The following is a 17,336-nucleotide window of genomic DNA, read 5'->3' as shown; positions in this document are numbered from 1 at the left end:
AAAATGGGGCTCATGGGGCTTCAGACTCATGGCAGATGTGGCCAGAGGAATCACCTGGGACTTGAAGGCCACTGGTGCCCTCAGCTAAGGGCTCCTTTTGGAGCAGCAGCAGCTTCACGTGGCTGATCAATGCCAAGCTTTGTATGTCTGGGTTTTATAACATACGTGGTAGATACTAGGTGTGGAACTGTTTCCTTTTGAAACAATACACTTTCATTTTGAAGAATAAACTTTTTGAACAGAGGTCTAGAAAAATGTACACGTCATCAGTCTTTTCTTTTAATCTTCTTTGGCTGTGATTCGACAGGCAAAAACAGTCTGTGGGACCTTCAGGTTGGGTGTTGGGTTTGTTTTCGAAGCCTCTTCAATCTGTCTGCTGCTAGGGACAGATGAAGCTATTCATCATTACGATACCCAGTGCCAATTTCCAAGAATGTAATAGAGAGGGGGCTGGTTTTCAGAGCATTGGTTTTAACGGATTTGGCTAAACCTCAGTTCTGTTTCCATTAAGTGTTGTTTTATTCACCTTGTGCTGTGGCCAATTGAAGTGAACTTTAGAGTCAAAAATTCATGGAAGCTGGTACATATCAGTGTATTTCAAATGGCCTTGTGTCTTGCCAAGCTAATGGATGTGTCACTTAGAATAGAAAAAGGGCCTCTTTAAATGCGGTCCTGTGCTGAAGTAGAGAACCCCCAGGACTGCAGTTTCACTTGGAGCTGAATGCTTGGCCCAGAACCACTTCCTGGGTAAGAAAAGGAGTTGATTGTATTTCTTCTGCCTGGGATTTCCTTCTGGGGCAGCAGCAGTTCAGCAGCTGCAGGTGTGGGGTTTTCATATGCCAACTTCAGTATATTCTGTGGATGGTATGGCATAAATTTACTGTACAATGCTAAAATAGTGCCAGGTTATAACAGACCTATCTAATACTGCAAATAACTCATGTAAAAAAATTAGCCTTTTGATGTGGATTTTTAACTCAAAATAATGTTAATCTTAAAATAGAAGAATAGTAGAATATCCTGCCTTTAAAAATAAAAGCCTTTTAAAACCATAGAGTGAAATGCATGAAAGCAGCAGGCGCTGATATTCCTGTCCTGTTTCCCAGGTGTGCCGGCTGGGAGGGATCAAACACCTGGTGGATCTCCTGGATCACAGAGTCCCCGAGGTTCAGAAGAATGCATGTGGTGCACTGAGAAACCTTGTGTATGGAAAGTCTACAGATGAAAACAAAATAGCAATGAAGAACGTTGGTGGGATCCCTGCACTTCTACGATTGTTAAGAAAATCTGTTGATGCAGAAATAAAAGAGCTCGTAACAGGTATGTTTTGGATAGAGACCAGTGCAGAACTATAGCATAGATAATGCTTCTGATGTGGATGAGACCTAGAAATAATTGATAAGTGACTGGAATTGAGTATATTAGCTGGATTTTTATTTGTGCGTTAGTATTTTGTCAATACAAAACCACGTATTTTGATTACTAATAGTTAAAAGCGTTAGCATAGAAATACAGATTCATGGGGAGAAGTGAATCCTGAGGTTACTACCCCAAAGTTGCAAAGTAAATTTTGCCCCAGTGTGATGCTCCTACAATTACAGCCAGGCCTCAAGTCAATATTTCTTTTGCTCCTAGCCTAACTTTTATTACAGGCACCTTTTTTTTTTTTTATCAGCTGCTGTGAACAGTTTTAAGATCCTGCAGAATTCAAAAGACAAAGGCAAACTGTGTATGTGCATTTTACAGTTTAGGTTAATAGTTGGAAATACGCATCTTCTACAAGGGTAGAAGTGCCCAGACTGTACTAGAACAGTCATGGCAAGCACCTGTGTGCTCACCCGCAGCTCTGGACTGTGAGGCACTGCATTTAGCTTATAGGCCATGAGTCTGGCACTTGTTGCAGACAGAAAGAATAAATGACTTAAAGTTCTAATTGATGAAGGAGCTCTGTTTCCTTCAGAAGAAACTGGATCTGTTGAGTATTGCATACCTGTCAGGCAGCAGAATGAGCTATACCTTAGGAAAGGGGAAGGAACATTTCCTGTCAGTAAGCATATGTTTCAGCTGGGTTTCTTTCCTTAAGTAAAAGAGGAGAATATTTGTTCATGAATATGCTTGCTTTCCTTCCAGCACTGTGGAAGGATCAGTTGCTGCTCTGTTAGGGCTCTCTGGGGGGGCTGTCCTCTCACCTTCCTGCTCCTTCATCGAAGAGATCACAGCCTGGACAGTCAGCCAGGATGGGGGATGCCAAATACATCGACTTGAATAGGAGAAAATGTTACATCAGGGTGAAGCAAATCTTTTTATGGCAGCTTTGCTGACTATTTATGGACTGTTACTCAAACTAAATGCATAGGCAAATTATCTTTCTCTTGTTAAAAGCAAAGTCTGTTAAGTAGCCAGTATTGCTGCATATCTGTTACCTCAAGCGACCACAATGGAAATCTTTTCTTAAGGGGTGCTCTGGAACTTGTCTTCATGTGATGCGGTGAAGATGACAATCATTAGAGACGCTTTGTCAACGCTGACAAACACTGTGATAGTGCCACACTCCGGGTGGAACAGTGCCTCCTTTGATGATGATCATAAAATTAAATTTCAGACTTCCCTGGTTCTGCGCAACACGACGGGATGCCTGAGGTAACCTCCTGTTCTACAGCACCCCATGGTACACAACAGCCCTGCTTCCCACCAGGTCCTCCTTACCTTTAATCTTTAAGGCAAAATTGCTGTTGCGTTCCATTTAATTCTATCATTTGGACAGCTTTCATTTATTTTTTTTCTGTATTAAGAGAATATGAAAAGTACAAAGTCACCAAGAGGTGTTAATTATAATGGCTAGTAGTTAAATTTTGGCTGGTTTTTGTATGAAGTGGAACTGATCATTGTACTTTTCCCATCTGAAATACTGCTGGTTTTGCACTGTGCTTATGGCTCGTGAGTTTTATGTGTCTCTAGTGATTATTTCCTAGGAATATGTTTACAAACATTTTCTATATATACAAGTAAAGAAATGTTTGACTATTCCCTTTGTGGATTTCTCAAACAGCAATAAGAAGAAAAGTACTCATCTGAATAATAAAATATGAAACTAAAACATCTGAAAAGAGAAATGAAAGACCCAGGGCAGCATATGAGCTATTTCTGTTCATTTGTACACTTCTTTATCACTTCAATTTATTACTTTTCAAACTTTTCCATTAAGCAACACAGTAAGATCACTGTTCTTCAGTAGATACACTGAAACTGCTTTCTATTTTCTGGTAACCCTTCTATACTCCAGAATATTTTCACATACTGCTATTTTTTATTTATTGGGTTATTTTTCACGGCAAGGTTCACGCTGTTGTTGGAACATTCAGTGCTAGTATAACACCTAGAGAACGTGCACCTTCATGGTCAGCATGCAGAGTTAGCAGCAGTCTGGTCTCAGAGCACACCCACTCACCACGTGCATGTCAGGATTTGCAGGGTGGTTGCCTCAGAGGCAACTAATTGTCTGCGCACCCTTTGCTGCTTACTCTGAAGCACAGTGCAGCCTGTTCCTTTCCCCACACCCTCGTTTATACTTCTATGTATGCATATTACAAATGTCAGTGGCATTGCACCATACAACACAGCACTAAATGAATCCAGTCTTACAACAAGGCAGCAAAGGGTATTTTAACAGAGACGAGCCCAACACCTATCCTACAGCATACATGCTGTGTTTTTGTGCTACTGCGACAGAGACAGCTTGTGTGGAAGAAGTCTGTGAGAAAGGCATTCTCTTTATGGCTTGTTTTGTTCTTGAGTCAGTTCTGCCTTGGAATTATCATTTGAATCTTATTCATCTCTTAAGAAAGTTGGGAGGGGGGTTGCTGCACCAAATGGGATGTTTGCTTTTAACTTCTCTAAGTCAGCTATTATTATTATTCCGTTGGGGTTTTGCTTGTTTCAAAAAAAATGAAAAAGTCATCTGCAAACTGTCTGATAAATGATGTCTGTCTGTCGGTGGGTGCACCGCATTCGTTTCTCATTTTGACTGTTTAGGAATCTGAGCTCTGCAGGGGAAGAAGCCCGGAAGCAGATGAGGTCCTGCGAAGGGCTGGTTGATTCACTGCTCTACGTGATCCACACCTGTGTGAACACATCGGATTATGACAGCAAGGTGTGTGCTTGGTTCATCTGAGGGATTTCTAATGCTAACCTCTGCGTCTGATCTGATCTCTTGGGGTTTGTGTAGTGCAGTTTCTCACTGCGATGTTTTTAACTCAGCGGATCATCTCTCAGCCCCAGGTCACTGATGCACAATCAAATTCTGTCCCGTAATGCAGTCGTAATTTGTCCTGGACTATTCACTTCTGCCAAGTATTCATTGATTTAATAATAAGCTCTCATGCTTTTCCTTTGCAGGTTACTAAAACCAGTATAGTAGGGAAGATTATTGTAAATATTTTCATGTTTGGTGATATCAGGAGAGAGATTGCAGTTTTCCCAAAGAAACAAGTGTAATAATGCCCAAGGCACAGAATTAGAATGTGGTGCTTGTGCTTTAGGATACCTTTTCATCTGTGTTTTATTGGTTTGGTGTGTTTCATCACTACATGAGAAAGCAACAAGTTACGTGACGTCTTTACAATTTGGTTTCAGACAGTGGAGAACTGCGTGTGCACCCTGAGAAACCTTTCCTACCGCTTGGAGCTGGAGGTGCCTCAGGCACGTCTGCTGGGCATCAATGAACTGGACGACTTGTTGGGAAAGGAGTCACCGAGCAAAGACTCCGAGCCAAGCTGCTGGGGGAAAAAAAAGAAGAAGAAAAAAAAAACTTCACAGGAGGACCAGGTTTGCCTTTTTCTTTGATTACAGATGTTTAAAATGCTTAGCTAACGATGAACGAAACTTGAAGAAAGATGCCATACATGGAATGAAAATACAGAGGCTTACTGTACTTACAAATACGTATTCATTTCTCAGTGGGATGGAGTTGGCCCTATACCCGGATTTTCCAAGTCTCCTAAGGGGGTAGAAATGCTGTGGCACCCATCGGTGGTAAAGCCGTACCTAACGCTTCTAGCAGAAAGCTCCAATCCAGCCACTCTCGAGGGCTCTGCAGGATCTCTCCAGAATCTTTCTGCTGGCAACTGGAAGGTACCTGAATTCCTGCTCTTCCTCCTGTTTCTTTGTAGAGTGTGGCGTCAGATCTTATGTGCTATGAAGCTGTTATTTCTGCCATGAAAGGCAGTGTCAAAGATGGTAGGCAGGAAGAGCAGTCTGGAAACTGTGCAGTGAAAATGTATAGGCAGTAATAATACTTCATAACATCAGCACTGTGGTATGTGGTATATTAGTTACGAGTTTTAAAAAGTTGTATTTGCTCTTACCATTTTTATTTCCATGTATTGCTGCTTATGGCTCTTGCATACAGTGTTTTACAGTGGCATTAGGTGAGAATATTTCATTAATGTTATGTATTTGTCACAGAGATGGAGAAAATGCTAATTGCTTTCTTTGCTGTAGAAAACCAGACAAGGCTGCTTAATTTTATGCCTGTTTTAAAGTTGGCCCTTTTTAAGAAAAGTACTTCTCCTTCTTCAGTAATTTGTCATCTATTTGGACGTTTTGTCTGTTAGATCATTTCTTAAAATGTTGTGCCATAGCAGGAATGAGTGAAAAAGAGCAGAGTCAGCCCTTTTTCATAATGATGAAGGGAAGCATTTAACTGTTAACATATCGTCTTTGCACTGGAAAATGTAAAGATGTCCTTAAAATGCTTAAGAATTATCATCTAATAAGAGACAATTTCAGTCAGAATGTCGCAGTAGATCTGCAGGTAACTTGGAGCTCTGTTACAGTTTGCAGCATACATTCGAGCTGCTGTAAGGAAAGAAAAAGGACTGCCCATCCTTGTGGAACTCCTGAGGATGGACAACGATCGAGTTGTTTCATCTGTGGCAACCGCCTTAAGGAACATGGCGTTAGATGTTCGGAATAAGGAGCTTATTGGTGAGTCCAGAGCTGTGAGAATGGAGGATAAGTCTGACCTAATATTGAAAGAGTACAAGGGGAGATTCTACCAATAGAAATAGCATACTTGATTTTACTGTACCACATCACTTGTGCCCCAGATCTTTCTGACAACAGGAGCTTTCCACAGTAATACCGTTCCTTTGGTTTGCCTTTAGCCATCTTGCATGGGCTGAAGTGACCTCAAATGAACTGGACAGGAAACTTTCAGTACAAAATATGATGGAAAACACAACTCTGCTTCCTTGGAGCTAATAAATGGTAACCTGCTGAGAGGGCTTCAGGGTCCCTTATGAGTACTAAGAGAACAGGACAGCACTGCTGCCAGAGCACCAGTAGATGCTTTAATAGTGCTGGAGAGGGAGAGAGGGGGACAATCCTCTGCTAGTGAAATATTTCCACCAAAACCCAGATGTAGAGCAGTGTATATATGCCTTTGCTGAATTAAGTAATCAGTGAGGATGTTTGCTAGAACTTAATGGTTTTCTTCTGACAGTTTTAATATTTAACGTGTAAAGCTCTCATCTATGCCTTTCTCATCTACCCTTTGAAAACAAAAGTAAAAACTTCTGCCTTGGTTAGGAATCTGTCTACTATGGCAAGTGTTGACCATGCGTTGCTCCTGTGGCCCAAAGGAACCTGCTAACTCATGGGAAGATGTAAAGATGTTTGATTTTTCTAACAGGAATTTTCTATATTGTAGGCTAATGGGGTAAGCATGCAATAGTTATTATACAGATAAGAGATAGTTATTCTCAAAAAAATAAATGCAGTTGAAAATTATGTATTTCTGGAGCTTTACCATCTGGGATGTTCAGAACATGTTTGCATGCAGAGCAGGTATTATATCCATAAAAGATTAGGAGAAAAACATGTACTTACGTTCCATTGCATCAGCCATACACAGGCAATACTCCGTGATAATCTATTTTCAGAACTTTTCCTTCCCCTCACAGCAGAACTTGTCAGTTAGGAACATCCCTCCACCTGTGCTCTCTCTGTCAAAGCTTTAGCAATCAAAGAGTTATTGGCTTTGTAGGCATAAAATATTCTGAGACACAAAGTGAGTCAGAACCTAGCCAGTGCCCTGTTTTATACAACTTTCTTGGCATTTGTTGGTGCAGAGCTCTCAGTGATTGAATCTCTGGGGGGGAAAAGGTTATTTAAAAGAATGGGTACTCTAACAAATAGCAGCATAAGATGCTGTGTGGAAACCTGTGTTGCTGAGCTTGCCAAAACATTGGCAGTGACAGAGTAGTACTGTGTACAGCCTTGTTGGTGGGAACTTTCCACTGTGTTTGAAAAGAAGTTGCTTTGGTGTGCAGAATTTATTTTTGGATAAAATTTTTCCCCAGAAACGTTATGCAATTACACAGTGAAGGGCTTTGAGACAGGCTTCTTCATCAAGCACCGCGGCGTACAAACACAAGTCTTCACTAAAATCAATTAATAATCATTTAATTATCAACAGGATCTAAACAGGAAAAGAAAATAAGAAACACTTCAGCTTTACTTGATTTCCTTTGTTTGCAGTGTGATTATCCCTGTCAGTAACTGAAACTGAAGGAGCTGAGATCTGATCTCTTGTGGCTGACAAACAGGGTGAACAGAATGTCAGAAGGAAAAAGGCCCACATGGCTGTAAGGATTTCTTTAGCCCCCCCATAAATGAAGCCGAGGAATGTGCACAGCTCCTCAAATCACATGAAATAATGTAATGTTTTCTCTTGAACAATTCTGCTTTCTCCAAATAATCTCTGTTTCCAAATGCTCCAGTTTTAATACCAAAATGCAGGTTACTTCTCATGGTTTTTAAGCCAGGAGAGAAGGGAGAAGAGAAAAGTGATCTCTACTCTCACTTACGGTATAAAGTGTGAAGTCTTGGAGTTTTTCCATGGGCTGGATCCGGTGTTCCATTTGACTGCTTTCAAATGCAGTTTATTGTTAAGTCTTAGGATTTCAAATCTGAAGTACCAGAACATACGTTCTGACTTGGTTCTGTTGATGGGTTGTTACAGGCAAATATGCTATGCGAGATCTGGTGAATCGACTGCCAGGAGGCAATGGCCCAAGCATATTGTCTGATGAGACTGTAGCAGCAATCTGCTGCGCGCTGCATGAGGTCACCAGCAAAAACATGGAAAACGCCAAAGCCCTCGCTGATACCGGGGGGATAGAAAAGCTGGTGAACATAACGAAAGGAAGAGGTGACAGGCAAGTAGGCAACAAATGTCATGCGTTATCTGTTTATTTCATTCCAATGTGTAAGAATGCAGGTAACCAGGGGGAGGGGGAGTTTCAAAATAAAAAGAAATTTGTGAAAATCAGTTGGTTTTTTTGACTGTCCTGATCTGAGTAGCTACCAAGTCTGAGTCACGCTGGAACAGAAGAGACAGTTGGTACCTGCCATTCTTTTCCAGTGTATTCCTTACAGCTTTTGGAGACTATTACAGGTGCAATTAATGGGGTCTATTCAGGGAAAAGAGTATTTAAAAACTTATCTTTTAAACACCTACAACATTAATGGAGTATTTAGAGCTTTTTGAAATGAGAACATGTTAACACCTTCATCAGGATATCTCAGTAACTATTAATTATATCCAGCATGGCCACTTGTTAGGCTGTGAGGAAAATCTGCCCTACCAAACACTAACCTTGGCAGTGGGATTGTCTGGAATAGGACTGCAAGTGTTTGTTGATGGGTTCTGGCTGTCTGCAGATAGCTGCAGGTCTGTCTGTGCCACCTGGTGTGCTAGGGCTTCATAGGGCACCGTGGGCAGTAGCACTGAAACCCTTCAGAAAAATAGGTGGGTAGCAGAGCATCACATCATGGGAATGCTGCAGTGTCTGAGTCATGCAGTGCCAGCACCAAGCCAGCCTCAGGGACTCCGTGTAGCTCTGATCAGGATCTCTGCTTTAACCTACTCAGCATATCTGATAGATCTCATGCTGGCAGGACTCTTGTATAAAGTAGAAAATCTTGGATCTCTCTTCTGTGGCCAGCAGAAAGCTGACTATCCAGTCAGCCCCGGGTTCTGTTCCCACTATTTGATCACGTAGCAGTGGGGAGGAAAGGATCTGCAGCTGTGCAGAAGTGCGAATTAAATGCACAGCATTTTTATCAACATCTGTCTGAAAAGAAACTGTGGACTGTGTTTTGTGTATCTGTAATTTATGATAGTTTGTATGTTCAAGGTGTCAGCTGTGACTATAACTTTGTTGTTCTGTTGGGATTATGTGGAAAGTTGCTCTTACAACTATAGGAGAACAGATACATAGAAGAGATCTGGAAGAAATGACCCCAAGTTATGCTAGGAGAGGTTGAGGTTGGCAGTTAAGAGGAATTTTTTCACAGGGAGACGGTCAGGCATTGGGATGGGCTTCCCTGAGTGACAGTCAGTCCCCGTCATGGAGGTCTGCAAGAGCCAGGGATGCAGAGCCAGGGGACGTGTGGTAGGGGAGGTGCATGGAGCTGATGGTTGAGATTCGTGGTTGTTACGAGGGTCTTTTCTGACCTACATGATTCTGTGACTGAAAATCTTTGAACAGCTTAGAAGTGGCTACTCATTGACTGACACTATGAACTGCAATTTTTTTCAGCTTTTTCAGTCATGTTTTTCTTTCAGAAAGTGTGTTTGGATGAATCTTCACACTGACAGGAGAAGGCACGTGTTTGACACAGATGTGCTGTGGAATTTAATTTCAAATCCCTTCTTCAGTCCCAACAGCAGGCACGATGACATGACTGTTCTTCATAACAGGCAGAGCAATTCCCTCGCCTTGCTCTTGAGAATGGAAAAAGTCTTGCTGAGCAAACCACTCCTGTGGTAGCACAGCACGGGTTGGAGAACCGAGTCCTACTCGGAGGATGTTGGGACACATTCAGTACCAACTCCCTGTAATTTGCTGTTTTTCTACTGCTAGGAACACTGTATAAAATTTTAAAGCATATAGTCTCCGTTTTGTGAAATGTACTAAACGATGTTTCTTATCACAAAGTTTTGTCCTTTTGTATGATGACCACCTGTATTCCTCACTTGGGTGAGCTGGAGAGAGAATTTCTAGGCTGAAGAGCGAAGTAACTGTCATGTCAGTGTACACAGCCTTTGTTGACCCTGCTGACACTGCTGTACTGCAGGCAGCACTAAGAGCTGGCTTTCTTCACAGCTGCAAGGTTTAGGCTATTCCAGCACTCCAGAACACCATTCTGTTTTAGTGGAGTTAATGCTTTCTACTAATGCAATGTTTTTTATTTCCTTAGATCTTCACTGAAGGTTGTCAAGGCAGCTGCTCAGGTACTCAACACGTTATGGCAGTATCGAGACCTTCGCAGCATTTATAAGAAGGTAGACTGCAAAATTAGCTTACACTGGAAAATGGTTGTGTAAAAACTCTTAAGCTAAGGTAAAGCAATAATTTATGTTCTTTGCTTTTTACCACTCCTCAGGATGGATGGAATCAGAGTCACTTCATTACACCGGTATCGACGCTTGAACGTGAGAGATTCAAATCCCATCCCTCACTATCAACAGCCAATCAGCAGATGTCACCGGTCATGCAGTCAGGTCAGTGCAGACACATACAGAGATCTGTTGAAGGGATACGTTGCGTCTCATTAACTCAAACAGCCTTTGGGTTGACTTGGCATTCTAAAGCAAAGGCCCTGCTGTGTTTTCTCTGTATTTAACCCTACGAACAGCAGTGCACAGGTGCTTCACGAGTGCTGTGTGTGACCATGTCTGATACTGCTGGCAAGTTTCAGACCCCACATTGTGTCAGATGGTGGTGGTGTGCTTCCAGAACACCAGTAGACCCCAGCTGATAGCGGGCATGCAGCTGAGGGACCAGATCAGATGTAGTCCTAAGTGAAATCCTCAGTGCACGCTGCGTGGATATCTGGACTTTGTCACTGTTTCCCTCTACAAAATCACTGCTTTTCAGCTGCATGGCACTGTAGGTCAGGCCTCTTACTTAAAAGCACACAGAGCAAACCCACTAGTGAGGGACCTGTTTTTGTTCCATTATAATGAGCAAAACAAATGCAACACATCTTACTTTTCTGACTCCTCGTTGTTGCAATAAGCTCCCTTTTGTTCCTTTAATATCTCCAGGAGTACGATCTAGATCTTTGTGACAGAACTGCCATGCAAGGCGTTCAGTGGATTTTGTATCCTCTGAATTTAGAGTTTTATTTCATCCAATTTGCCCTTCTATTTTTATGTGAGTAGATCTCTCTTAATACTGAGAAAAATACATTTGCCATTTGCTAAAATAATTTACCGGCTCCTACAATACAGTTGATTAATTACTTACATAAATAAAAGGAACAACACTCACACTACTTTGTGAAATAGGTGACTGAGGGACTCAGGCTGAGATTTATTTTGCTGTCAACCATATCCTGTAGTGATCTGGGGAAAGACAGCACATCCTTCCTGCCCAGAGTTCCTCTCAGCCACCACCATTCAATACACAGGACTGATTTCTTCATCTGGTGTCAATAAACAGCAGACTACAGTCTTCAGTTCTAGAGCATTTTGTTGTTCTGATCTTTTTGGTCAGTTACATGTCTGGTTTTCTCCCAGTCCTTTGGGATCCTGAGAGATTGTCCTGAACAAACATCCCTTTTTCTCTCTCCAACCACATGGTACCAAAGGCAGTTGCTATGTACTCTTAGATCTAGTTGCTACGTTGCACGTACTGGTATCAAAACTGCACCTTGAATTGTGGACTGTTTAAGCCACATATCTACAGCCAGAACCAAAAATACGTTCTCAATAGAAGCAGTGACACTGAAGCAAATTCTGCTCAGGCTCTGAGAACTACGAGCTTTCCCTGAAGCTCTCCTAAGAAATGCTAGCAGAGTGACTGTGGTGCTCCAGTTCTGTGAGCTGCAGGTAGGAAATAAGACGGGAATTTCTAACATAATATTCTGAGGCTGTTGGACTTCAAAGAGCACTGAGCAGAAACTAACAGGAAGTGCCCGTTTTTCTGTTCCAGAGCATGACCAAGCTTAAACTATTAAAATGGAAGCTCAGTGCATAAAAATTATCTGCAGAGTACTGTGGGAACAGCCCTGCAGGTTGCAGCACACACAGCAGGTGTGGTAGAACGTTTGTACCTGGTCTGTAGCAGTTGTTCTTCGTTAGGGTCACTCAGTGCATGCATTAAGTTGACCACTTTCAGATGACGCTCCCCCAGTTTAGCTTTTTTAGCCTTGGGCATGCTAGGAAAATATCAGTAATTAAGCTATTCTTAGCTCAAACCCGAAATTGTGAATATGATATAAAGGACACAACTATTGGAAGAAGAAAAACAGTTATCTGTGAAAAAGAAAAGAGGTAGTTGTACAAACTTTCTGCATCATTCACTGTAATAAAAGCAATGGATTACATTGTATTGTTTTGAGACGGCTGTCAGCCAACAGGAGCTGACCAAGTGGCCAAGATTCACTTCTGTGTGATAATGAAAGGAAAATAGTACAAGCCTGTGCATGGGTGACTTCAGCCAGGCAGAGTGTAAAGTTTTCTGACCTGTCCTGGGTGACATGGTGGACTTGAAAATTCTGTTTAAGCATAACCTAAATACAGTCATAAACTTTAACAATGAAATGGGTAAGGTCTCTTATTTTGAATCATTATGGAGTGGTGACTGGTTGTAAGAGTATCAGTGGCAATCTCATGGTGCGTTGGTGATAGCTCTCATCATTGCAGCCCTTTGTACAGGAAAGGCTGTGCACTAATTTTGGCCATTACCCATGAGTTTGCTCATCTCGTTTGCTGATCCTTGGAGAAGGAAAGAATAAGGAGAGAAGAGAGAAGGTCAGGTTTGTGCAATAACAGCCTTTCTTTTTGCATCAGTCGGCAGCACATCTTCATCACCGGCTTTATTAGGAATTAGAGAACCCCGCTCTGAATACGATAGAACTCAACCTCCTATGCAGTATTATAACAACCACGGCGATATCGTTGCTCATAAAGACATCTACACTGGTAAGGCACTAGCTAGGTGACCTCCTAGCTGGAATAGGTAAATATTCCTTCTATGTGGAGTCTGTGCAATCATAATATGGACAGCTGCATTAGCAGAAATGTTGCTTTTAATGTTGTTTTCACTTTTATTCATAGCATGAGGAAAAAAAAGAGGTTTTTTATATTTACCTGCTAATTTCTTTAAAATTACAAACATCACCAGAATAACAGATAGTCTGTGAGGTCCCTTCCAAACCAAGCCATTTTTTGATTCTATGAATAAGAAGAGATCTGTTTATACACTGGGAAATGAGGTGCTTGGAAAACTTATTTTAGTTTAAAAATCTGTTGCAGAAAATTACTTTATTATACGCTTTATGTTATAATCAAACATTATTTTAATATGCATATATAGTTATGTTATTATAAAGCTATACCAGTATTTCACACTTTCCTGATTTTGCTTTTCCTTCTTCAAGTCACAAAATAAGAGATGTCAGTAAAAAGGGAGAAATAAATTTCTCATTTTAAAGGTTATCAGCAGCACACATGCATGGAGAAAGGAAAAAAAGCATTGGGGTTTCTGCTTAATTACTGGTGAGGGATAACATTCACTTGTATCTTATGACCATATTATTAGTAAACTATAAAGTCTGCAGACTTAATTGTTGGAGTGCTACATAATTCTTCTAGATAAAATAAAAGCGCAAAGACAAAAAATAGACTGAAGTTGATGCCAAAACCTATTTTCTCACAGGTTCCAGCAAAACATCCCCAATTTACATCAGCTCCTATTCCTCACCAGCGAGAGAACAGAACAGGCGGCTACAGGTGAGTCTGAAATTTGGTTTTGGAGTGGTACTGAAATGACTCAGCACGTGGTGTTTTAGTGGAACGTTAAAGAGTTTAAGTACACTTTGCAGTGTCAGAGTCTTTTCTGCAGAGAGCTGAGCATTTCTGTCCTCAGCAGTACGTAAGCTGTTGTCAGCTTACCGCAGTTTTCTTTCTGTAGTCCCACATCCTTGTACGTTCTTGGCACGGTTGGATCTCAGACCGCTGTTCTGACTTGGCAGATATTTCAGGTGCTGTATTTTCTACACGTGCCCTAAAAACTCAGCTGTGGATTGGTACTGGCTCTGCAGTGGATGCAGGTGGGTGACCTGTAGACAGGCTGAGAGGTTTTTCCTGCGTTAGTTTTACCTGGAGCCTTAGGGGTGTTCCATGCAGGTTTCGTCATTGGAAGAGCTACACTGAACTCTTCAGGGAGAGCTTTGTGTAATGTATATAAGTTCTAAAAGCAAGCATTTTCTCTGTTTAATTACATTTTAAAAGTTTATTTTTCTTTCACGTTGTCAACAGCATCAGCAACTGTACTACAGTCAAGAAGATACCAACAGGAAAAACTGCGACGCGTACAGGTTGTACCTGCAGTCCCCACACAGCTATGAAGACCCGTACTTTGACGATCGAGTTCACTTTCCTGCTACTTCAGACTACACAACACAGTATGGACTGAAATCAACCACAAATTATGTAGACTTTTACTCCACCAGACGATCTTCTTATAGAGCAGAACAGTACCCGGGTTCACCCGACTCCTGGGTGTAGCATCAAAGGAAACAAAAACCAACAGTGTATTTCTCATCGTGCTTGAAAAGAAATGGAATGGCCTCATTTGATGTCTCGGTTATGAAATCTGAAGGTGAAATAAAAGAGGAAACGAGGAAGTCTTTTGGTTTGGGTTTTGGAGGGCATTTGGCTTTGGTTTGGGTTTTTTTGTTTTAGTTTTTGCTGGGGGTGTTTTTGGGTGAGGAACCGTCAGAGAGAAAATCTGGAAGGGATGCTTCTTTGCTCTGTTTAGATGTTAGGTATTATTACTTGTAGCTTCTGTAGTCTGGTGAGGGTGTGGGCGATGTGATGAAAGGTTTGAGAATTGAGTAAAATGAATTTGGAAAGTGCGTAGGTCAGAGCAAATTAAACCTGTTTTTTATGTGAATAAAAGTCTTGTTCTGATAGTTTGTACAGAAAAAAATAAAATGGATGCCCTTGTTTTATTGATATTACTAAATGTCAAGATTGTATGCTATTATGTCGTGTAAATTTCTTTCATTGGTGTAAATATGGAAATGCCACATTGGTTTAAAGTGCCATCCATTTGTAATGCAGTGTGTCATTTTGAAAGAGATTTGAAACATCGTACACAAAAAAAAAAAAATCCAAGAAAATGTTATAAATTAAAAAAAATACAATTAATAGCATAATTTTGAAGCACAAAGTCCAGTTCAGCATACCTGCACCTCTCCCATTCCCATTCCCATTCTCTCTGCATATTTCATACAAAAACAAACAAAAAACTTCACTGCCATTTTCTATGCACATGGAAGAACAATAAATATGAAAGTCTCATCCGTGGAAAGCTGGTCCCTGTTCTTTTTTTCTGAATTATTTTTGGCGTGTGGAATTTCAGGAACAAATACTGTGAATGCGAGGTGCAACTGCTTTTTTTTAATCAGGTTAAATGCATCAGAATCGCTTTGGCCACTGTCCCAGCATTCCACAGTGCATGTGTTCCAGAGGTGCCAGCATGAACCACCAAAGCATGAAGTTATTCCTACTCACCCTTTATTCCCCAATTACTTTGGCTACAGGCAATTGGGGTATGTTGGAACTTCATCCTGTTCTTCCCAGCACTCCTCCCCTTGTTCCCCCCAGTAAAATTTCTATCTTCTTGCTTTCAGAGAGGTACAGTCTGTAGTTTGCACTTCCCTTGGATTTATTTACAGTCCAAATGATTGATGATGTTAGTAACCATGGACTTTCCTCACGCTGTACAGTCTGTTGACTTTGTACTGTTCTTAGTTTTTTCTTTCCCATCCTAGCAAATTTCTTCAGTTTTCAGTGTCTGCAAATGCCCCCGTTGTGTTGCTGCAGTGATGACAGGTAAAGGTAAGCAGAACTGCTCCAATTAAATTCACCTCTCCTTACTTGGCTGGGGGGTACTTCTGTCCCCTGGCTGTACGGGGGGAAAGAAACAAAGGGGTGAACAGCCCAGCAGAGGAAACGAGTTGGGTTTTAACCTGTTACAGAGCCAACTCCCCACTGATTGCAGCGTGATGTTACCGAGGGACAGCACTGTGCAGGTGGAGCCTTTTCTTTCCTGGACTTCGGTTTTCTCCTTTTAAGGTAGGAAAGAGTTTCCATTTATTTCAGTTTGAGTTTGTTTCTGGTAAGAACAGTTTGGTCACTGACAGTTCGGTGACAGTTCTCACTGCCTTCAGAGTCGTGTACAAGGTTTGCTACAAGGATGAATGCAGATCAATGTTGATCATTTGGTACACCCACAACTGTACTGAGCCAGATGTATTTCTTTGGTACTGCGTTGTCCCACGGTGCTTTAAATTAGTGCTGGATAATGACAGGATCACAGTCTGCTCTGATTTCCTTGGAATCTGCTGACATCTTTGAATCATTCTTACCTCTCAGCTGAGACTTTAATCAGGATCAAAAGCAGCAAGGTGTGGGCGGGCAGCCAACTGGGATCTCCTGTGATGTGGCAGATCTATTTTGTTATGGTCATTTTCTTTGGTTTTTAATGGCCCCATCATCCGTGTATTTCCACACTTTGTCTTGGTACTGCATGATTACAGTCATCTCCACGGTATGCTTGTTGCTTAATTTCCCTTTATGTACGGTTTCAAACCAAATGCATGAAAGCGGGGAAAATCAGGGCACAACGTAATTTCTTTGCTCACCTTCAGGATACAGGCTGGTGCTTGGGCCAGCCAAAGGGCTGGGAGTGTAAACAGAAGGCAGGGGCTTTTCAAATGCACTGTATTCATTGAGTTACATTCTGATTTATATTCTGGTGAGAAAAATAAAAGTTAACTACTCAAAACACCAATGTCCTTAGGACAGGGTGATGTTAATTTGGAAGGTAAAAAGTTAAACACTAGTAGTACCCTGGGAAATGTTCTTTATTTCCATCTTTCTAATAATTAAATTGTAAATGTGATGAAAGAAGTACTAAACCTTATCAAAATCGGAGAGTTAAATAGCTTACAATTAGAAGAGCTTGAGATGTTGAGTTGTGCAGTACAGCAGCACTGTGCTAGTCCTTTCCCTACGGACTGCAGAGGGCAACTGAGAGCAGCACTGACCTCAGTGAAGCAATTATGCTGACTAAATGCTGAACGATGGGAAAGAAGGGCTGAAGTTAACATGTCCACGATTCCTTCTCCTGAGGAGGAAGTGCCTGCTATGAACAAGTCAGGGAATGTCAGCCATCCCTGCACGCTCGTGGCTCTCGGCTGTCAGCCCCAGACTGGTGCCCTGGCTGCCGTGCAGCTGCTCCGCTCACTGG

The 17,336-nt window shown here is 41.6% G+C and overlaps 1 protein-coding gene across 6 annotated transcripts in view; it reads left to right on the top strand.

The window, feature by feature from the left end:
* PKP4 (plakophilin 4) overlaps positions 1-15,392 on the top strand; it is a 53,176-nt gene extending 37,784 nt beyond the window's left edge. For all 6 annotated transcript variants that reach the window (XM_042877650.1, XM_042877649.1, XM_042877651.1 and 3 more), the window contains 12 exons: positions 1,107-1,320; positions 2,457-2,640; positions 4,033-4,150; positions 4,633-4,824; positions 4,957-5,130; positions 5,835-5,985; positions 8,024-8,219; positions 10,267-10,351; positions 10,453-10,570; positions 12,866-12,997; positions 13,734-13,807; positions 14,336-15,392. In XM_042877650.1, the coding sequence (XP_042733584.1) occupies positions 1,107-1,320; positions 2,457-2,640; positions 4,033-4,150; positions 4,633-4,824; positions 4,957-5,130; positions 5,835-5,985; positions 8,024-8,219; positions 10,267-10,351; positions 10,453-10,570; positions 12,866-12,997; positions 13,734-13,807; positions 14,336-14,584 (1,887 nt within the window). In that variant the 3' untranslated portion in view covers positions 14,585-15,392. The remainder of the gene's footprint in view (positions 1-1,106; positions 1,321-2,456; positions 2,641-4,032; positions 4,151-4,632; positions 4,825-4,956; positions 5,131-5,834; positions 5,986-8,023; positions 8,220-10,266; positions 10,352-10,452; positions 10,571-12,865; positions 12,998-13,733; positions 13,808-14,335) is intronic.
* The last annotated feature ends 1,944 nt before the right edge of the window (positions 15,393-17,336 follow it).

The sequence above is a fragment of the Lagopus leucura genome, unplaced genomic scaffold, assembly GCF_019238085.1.
Source record: "Lagopus leucura isolate 7727_CA_CO unplaced genomic scaffold, USGS_WTPT01 Super-Scaffold_100019, whole genome shotgun sequence".
NCBI classification, from domain to species: Eukaryota; Metazoa; Chordata; class Aves; order Galliformes; family Phasianidae; genus Lagopus; species Lagopus leucura.
Note: the sequence above shows the minus strand (reverse complement) of the source record. Positions and strands in the feature narration are given on the sequence as shown.